The sequence below is a fragment of the Montipora foliosa genome, chromosome 6 (assembly GCF_036669935.1).
Source record: "Montipora foliosa isolate CH-2021 chromosome 6, ASM3666993v2, whole genome shotgun sequence".
NCBI lineage: Eukaryota > Metazoa > Cnidaria > Anthozoa > Scleractinia > Acroporidae > Montipora > Montipora foliosa.
In genome coordinates, this window is record NC_090874.1 from 60349882 (window position 1) to 60357381 (window position 7500).

General features: G+C 39.3%; 2 protein-coding genes across 2 annotated transcripts in view; one reads left to right on the plus strand and one right to left on the minus strand.

The window, feature by feature from the left end:
* LOC138005856 (coatomer subunit alpha-like) overlaps positions 1–3914 on the minus strand; it is a 45732-nt gene extending 41818 nt beyond the window's left edge. Inside the window, exons 1-4 of the mRNA XM_068852032.1 lie at positions 3720–3914; positions 2717–2830; positions 2349–2422; positions 864–944 (exon numbers count right to left, since the gene is read on the minus strand). Of these exons, the coding sequence (XP_068708133.1) occupies positions 864–944; positions 2349–2422; positions 2717–2830; positions 3720–3759 (309 nt within the window). The 5' untranslated portion in view covers positions 3760–3914. The remainder of the gene's footprint in view (positions 1–863; positions 945–2348; positions 2423–2716; positions 2831–3719) is intronic.
* A 132-nt stretch (positions 3915–4046) lies between these two features.
* LOC138008016 (small ribosomal subunit protein RACK1-like) overlaps positions 4047–7500 on the plus strand; it is an 8232-nt gene continuing 4778 nt past the window's right edge. Inside the window, exons 1-3 of the mRNA XM_068855182.1 lie at positions 4047–4236; positions 5680–5851; positions 6700–6847. Of these exons, the coding sequence (XP_068711283.1) occupies positions 4128–4236; positions 5680–5851; positions 6700–6847 (429 nt within the window). The 5' untranslated portion in view covers positions 4047–4127. The remainder of the gene's footprint in view (positions 4237–5679; positions 5852–6699; positions 6848–7500) is intronic.

Sequence of the window (7500 nt, forward strand, 5' to 3'; positions counted from 1 at the left end):
AACAAACAACTTGTGTAAACTAAACAAAATAAGGATACAAGAACATGAAAATGACAAACTGGATAAATTATTTACAATTATGATTCCACGAGCCGCGTTCGATACAAGACATGGCCAACGAGGCGCATATCTCTTTGTATTGCTTGTTCGTATGTGAAGAATTTATTTTTCACCGGAATTTCCGCTTGTAAACCAGATGCATGTTTATTGTCGCTTAAACGTAGTCTCCAATTCGCAACTCACAATTTTGACGATTCCCATACAATTTAACAAATCAAAAATCGTCTTCGCTTACTCGCGCAACTGCAGAGAGAATTTATATATGCCAGAAATTTACGCTTTGGCTACTCTCTCACTACGCTAATCACATCGGCGCGGCAGGAATCACGTAGCGTGTGACACGAATTGCATCGCGCAGGAAACGCGACGCGAGGTGGTAACTTACTTTTGAGTGGTACTGTACTGTATAAGTCAACCTTTTATGGCCTCAAAAGAAGCTCCAAAAATTGCCCGTGACTTATACACAGGTCAAATATTTAGAGCCAAGTTCCAGCTAAGTAATTTACTCAAAATTAACATAATAATGTTGTCTTGGGCATAATGAATGCAGTGGACAAAAGACTTCAAAATGAATGTAAACAACTCCAGTTGAAATGAAAAATTATTTTACAAGATTAGTAAAGCCAACTCGGCGCTATGCAAACCAAAGGTTGAGAATTACATAAAACAATATCATTATTGTTTTATTAAATTCTCAACCTTCGGTTTTGCCAAAATTTTATTTAAGTTTGAGAAACAGCCGGAAAAGCTAGAATTGCATTATCCGAGGATGAGAATTTAATAATAATACTTATCTCACTCACATGATGAAAAAAAGTAGTTCTTATATAGTCCAGATGTCCCAATAAGGTAAAGAGACATTTTTTCTGCTTGTAGTTCCAAATCTGAAATATTGCCAACATGACTTTGTCAATGCATGAATACAAGTGTAACCAGAATCATTGTAACTACCACAATAATTGTTATCACAAAAAACATTTAAAAACTGCATCACTAAGTGGAGGTTGGGTGCCTGAGACGACCTGGAGCTTCCACTATTAGAAGCCACCTCCAAGATGGACGCGTCATCGATCGCTGGCAAACCTGACAGCGCACCCAAGAGAACCCACGCCCCGGAGAAGATAGCACCCCTCACACTTAACGTATAAACAGTGGAAAGTAGAGGGGATAAAGGATAACCACTAAACGCCCGCACAAAAAGCTCCTTCTTCCCGCCACACCAAAACATAAGCTCTACAACCCAAAGCACCAGGAATCAGATGTATGCCCAAATATAACAAAACCACTGACAACAATAATATTGATTGCAGGCGCTCCTAGTTGATAACTCAGTTAAAATTGCATTTTACTTCATTTAAACATTACCCATAATTATTACACTTTTACTGTCAATAATCACATGGCTAAATGGAATTTAGGCATGATTAGAATCAAGACCGTGCCTGTTAGCGGTTACCCTTGAATGTCATTCAGGGACAGTCCTGATTTTTCAAGGGAGTTATCTCATGCTCTCGTTGTTGTAACGCTGTCACTCGACTCTTACCATATTAAAACTCGTGGTTGTTAAATTAAAGTGAAGGAATTCTTGCTCTAACAAGATAGTCTTTCAGAGACTTCTCCTTCCAATAAGCAACCATTGGGGGATTTGGGAATATTCACGAGCATGGCGATAATCTCATTACCATCAAAGTTGGCCATTAAGTTCTGATAAGAACTGTTTTGTTACAGCAACACCGGTTTCAGAAACTTAAGTCACTTCCTTCATCAGTAGCTTTAACTAGTGCTTGAGTGGCTGCAAGCGGGAGTTACTTCGGAGTGCTCCGATTTACATCGGTTTGGATCAATGGGACCAATAGGAAGTCTGGGATTTCAATCCATTCTTTTGTTAGTCCATTATTTGCAAGACAACAGGTGCCACCGGAACACATTTAATTCTCATATTTTGTTCAGTTTTCACTTGCAAGATAATGCGTGCTGACCAGTCACAGATTTCGAATAAAGACTTCGCTTAGGTTTGAGAATTTATCCTTTTATCATATTTTAATTGCCATATTCGAAGTTTTCCCTCCCCTCCCCCAATTCTTGGCAAGTACCGGGTTGATAAGTATTCCACTGACTTTTCCAGCGTGATGGTGCTGTTGGGTGGTAGCCACTTGCAGGGTTGTTATGGATATTTCCTTCCCATAACAGATCTCTTTCCAGTACCACCAACCTTACTACACCAGCTTCCAAGCTCATCTATTGATGACAAGCAATACTATTTAGTACAATAAAGATTTAAAACAAACCTTGATTTTGTAATCATCTCCACCAGATACAAACAAGGGCTGGTTGGTATGGAAGTTGATACCTCTCACAGGACCTGACCGAATCAGATAAGTAACTTATTAAATAAACATAATAGGTCTTGTATTTTATTGCTCTCATTCCATATTATGAAAGAATCATGCACATGCAGATACAGGTGACAAAGGTGGTTTCCTTGAGTTTGGTGCAAGAATGATTTAATCTTTAAAAGCTGTATTAGAGCTGCAGGTCACCTTGAACAATGACCAATGCACGACCATGCAAAGGGAAGATATCAAGGATATGCATCATAATTTAAGTGGCCCATTCAAATGATAAATGGATGACTTCAAACAAATTTCAGACTTACCATCATGCTCGTCAAATCTTTCCAGCAATGTACACATGCGATAATCCCATAGCTGAATCACACCGTTGTGGAGACTTGCAAGAACCCATGGTCGCTTAGGGTGAAAAGCAATGCCTATGGTTCCAAAAGAAATTTTAAAATCAGAAAAGAACACCAGACTCGTTTTTGTCAGAAATATTCTTCTGATTTTTAGTCAAGAACAAGGTTTTTCATATCGCAAACAAAAATTAACTTTAAACATAATTCCTTGGTGGCAGTCATTTTGCCAATGCACAAGTTGCTCGGTCAGTGTAAAACGCAGACTGCAGACTGCAGACCAGGGCCGGGTTCCTGAAAGGTATAATAACTCTATTCCAGGGATAAATGTGCCTTATTTCAGGCACATTTATCCCTGGAATAGGGTTATTACACCTTTCAGGAACCGGCCCCAGGGGTAAAATGCAGACTGAGTTTATAACGTAACTGTTGAAAAAGCCCAAACCCCTTAGAAATGCTAACCTCAGGCCTAATTAGGCCTAAAACAATATTTAGGCTTAACTGTTAGCATTTCTAATGGGTTTGGGCTTTTTCAACAGTTAAATTATAACCTCAGTCTGCATTTTACCCCTGGTCTGCAGTCTGCGTTTTACACTGACCGACAAGTTGCTTCTGGTAGAGTTGGAAAAGTGGTATGGCTGACTTGGTTGGGTTTGGGTTATCAGTTAGGTCAAGGAACTAATCTCGCCCTCAAGGTTTACCTCCTATAAGTCAGTAAGCTCAGGGTGCACACATGATCTACGGCATTGATTCATAATCTACCGGTCCGATTTAGGGATGTTGCATACAATATTAAGCCTATATGTGTAACAAGTAACTTACTAATTTGATCAATGGGAAAATGCACTGCATTTACAGAAATGTTGATTCGAAGGAATGTTCTCTAATTTTAAAACGGACCGTTAACAACAAGGATGCTCCAAATTTTTATTCCAAAAAGATCGATCTATCGGATTCTAAAGCTCACCTTTCACTCGAGCAGACTTCGTTTCGAACTTGGTCAGCATGACGGCTAAATTTCTCTGAATTACACTAACATGCACCAAGGTCTTATTTCCTTGTTACGGGTCGCTAAATTGACGCAAAGACCGCCGAAATGCAAAGGAAATTGGTTGAAAATGACACTCTTTTACGGAATAGGAGAAGATGGCGGTCGCCACGTCACTTGAGACATGTGTATCTGCCTCGGTTTCATGATAGAATCAACTGCTTCCCCAGTTTCCCCTCCCCCAAATAATCTTTTAATGTTTTTGTCTCATGCCCAGTTTTAAAATGATGTCCCTCGGCCAACCTCTTTCTCTTTCCTCTTATCGAGCTCCTCTTGGAGGATAAAACGGTGTTCAATCCGCGGAAATCGTCGGGAGAATAAGGCATCATGACCGAGGGGCTAACTCTTCGTGGAACGTTAAAGGGTCATAATGGCTGGGTAACTCAAATTGCCACCAATCCTCAAGATCCAGACAAGATTTTGTCCGGTTCTCGGGGTACGTACATTTTTACCGTAGCTTGTATATGTTAAACCAACTATTTTTGGTTTCTCAACTATTTGAATACGTAGTCTTTAGTAGTGAAGGATACTACCTTGTTGTTTGTAATAGTATTTTCCTGGAGAGGGTATTTTCATTAAAAATTTGGTCTGGTACCGTAAGTTGTGTACTGTACGTATAAATTAAATTGGGGTTTTTTGACAATTTTTATTCCGTGTAAGTACAATGTTGTCCATTTTCCATTTCTTGACAGTCCTATTGGGACTTATGACAAGCTCGTCCAAGATATGGTCAACTAATAAATCTACATTATTCATTAATGACTCAAAGTTCCTTGTTTTTTAACATCACTGTAAACTTATTGAATCCTGTGGAGACTAACCCAGCCATTAGCCCCTACAGAGCATGGAAGACAGGCACCTGTCAAACTGATAAAAAATAACAGTGGAAAAAAGGGGAGAGAAGGAGAAACAACTGCTTCAAATGCTTCACAAACATGCTTTTTGTGCTTCACAACCACATTGCTGCGTTTACTCCTTGCAGCACATAAGGGTGGGAAATCATGGCATATGCACCGACCTGACAATGCCACCCACCCAGTGTTCAGCATTCTGAGGGTGCGCCTATGGTTTGGAGAAGTGTTCATTCTGAGCTCCAGTAAAAAAAACACCTTTTTAGCCACTCTTACTCCGATCTAACATTCCTATTGCATCTTTTCTTTAATTTTTTTGTTCGGGGTTTTTCTACCAACCCAAGTGCATTTTTGCTTGTAGCAAAGACTGCAACATTAACCTTTAAATCGTTTAAACTTCAACATGACACAGAGGTTATTTCTTTCTTTCTGCTATAATTTTAGAAAGAGTGACCATGTAATTGAACATTCTTTCCCTGGGGTATCAAAAGTTTAACCGCCAGCATTTAAGATGAGAATTTTTCTGTTTAAATCTGGTGTTGGGAATGTCATCAAGCACTGTCTGCATTTAGTGAATGAGAAACAATATTTGTGTAATGCAGTCAGTGTATTTGAAAACATGGATCTATTGAGACAGAAGCACACGACTTTGAAGCATGTAACATGAAACTCTTTTCCTTGGAACAAAGCTGGGGATTTTAGGATGCCAATTGTATGCCCAAATATAGACAAAAAGAAGATCGAAGCTGCACGCACTAGAAAATGCACAAGCTACATTACATCCAAATAGGGAAATTTTTACACCAAAAAAACCCCAGCTCTGAACCATAGTTAAATGAGCTTCTGATTGAAGTTAATGATCCTGTAATTATGGTGAAGGAATTTCCTTGAGAACAATTGTTGTCAAGTGATGTTTACTGTACAGTACAGGCAGTGGCTGGGTAAAACATGGAACATGGAATGAATTATTGTGTAAGGAAAGGAAGAAAAAAGATGAATGACTATCAATGGTCTCTGTTCTATTCCAGACAAGAAACTTATTGTGTGGAATCTTACTCGTGATGATACAAACTATGGGGTGGCCCACAAGTCTCTTACTGGACACAACCACTTTGTTTCTGATGTTGTGATGTCATCTGATGGCCAGTTTGCTTTGTCAGGATCCTGGGACTCGACTCTGCGTTTGTGGGACCTTAATGCGTAAGTATTGTAGTCTGCTCTGAGTGTATTCAAACCCCCCCCCTACGAGGTGTAAAGTTTGTATTAGACGCCTCCCTCTAATAAAGGCCCTGTTTCTAATAGAAAATGCTCCATAGTGTATTGAAAATTACAAAATTTGTTTAGTATTTTGCTTGGTTGGTTAACAGTGGCTTGTGAAATAAATTTGTTCAAGATCACGTTCAAAGTACAGCCAGATAGCACTCTTTTATCTAAAGTCTTATTTCCTGTACTCTATAATTGTGTTAATGTTCAAGAATACACAGAAGCAACTGCCATCAAGGAAGACTCTTGTCAAAATAATAGTAATTGACCGTGTGGTCACAGCTGTCTAAAGATATCATCGCAAAGTCTTTCAAGTCGTGTGCATTGAGTCTGGCAGTTAATGGCTCTGAAGATTCAGTGATTCATTGCTTCAAGAAAGGCCAACCATGTGAAACCGGATCAGAGCTGTGACAAGCACAACTCTCCGTATTGGATGAGCCAAACCTACCAAATCATTTCCCGGTCATTACTGACTCGGGCATCAAAGAGGGCAACAATGCCATGGTTTACCCAGCTAACAACAAAGGCATCGATATTGACCTACATATGAACTGTAGGTTTGCCTTAGCGTAGAGTCAGTGCTGTCACTAAGATTTCAAGTAGGTGGGCAACCAAGCGGTGCTAGCGGTTTTCAAGAGATGCTCCCCACTCTCCCCTCACCCATCTGAAAATGGTACCTGCAAAATATATTTTCTCAGACAATTAATCGTTTAACAGTCCCTACAAGCCAGAAATTGCAACCAATACAGTAAATTTGAAATTGTCCCTCTCTGATTTGTTCTTAGGGGAGCCACCACACGGCAATTTGTCGGTCACACCAGAGATGTTTTGAGTGTTGCCTTTTCTGCAGACAATCGTCAGATTGTGTCAGGGTCCCGTGACAAAACCATCAAGCTGTGGAACACTCTTGGGGTTTGCAAGTACACAATTCAGGTATGAGAAATACCAGATTTAGTTCGTGAGGCCTCAGTTTGCAGGGCTCGACATTAACACTCACCTGTTTCCCATTGGAGAGTAAATTTACACCTAGAGAGTAAAAAAATGGAAATGAACAAGAATACTCACTCGATTTGGAAAGTAAAATTTTGACTACAACGGATTTTTCTGTTTAAAGGTCTTAAGCCAAACATTTGCAAGTAAAATGAGCAACCAACCCCTAAACATTGAGTGACTAGCAAGAGTTTGCCACAATCACCTCTTATTCTGCCATATTGAAGAGCTCCTAACTCAGGAAGTGTGGGTACAACTATCACACGAAAAAATCACCCGTGGTAACTGAATGCGGCATATTGGATTTCAAAGATGAGTCTTTTTCATTTTGGATTTATGCGGAATTCAGGTGGCAATAATGAGCCTACACAAGGAGAAAACAAAGTGCAAGAAAGCTTTGGTTTTACGACACTCAATTGAAACTCACTTTGTATATTGTGCTAAACAACAACAATGGTAGTAATATTATTATTATTATTATTATTATTATTAATAATCATAAGAAACTGTAGCAAACACTGCTAAAGAGTGCTCAGTACACTTTTGTGTAGAGCGGTGTATAGAATTAAATGACTAAATAAAAAATACACAAGGCT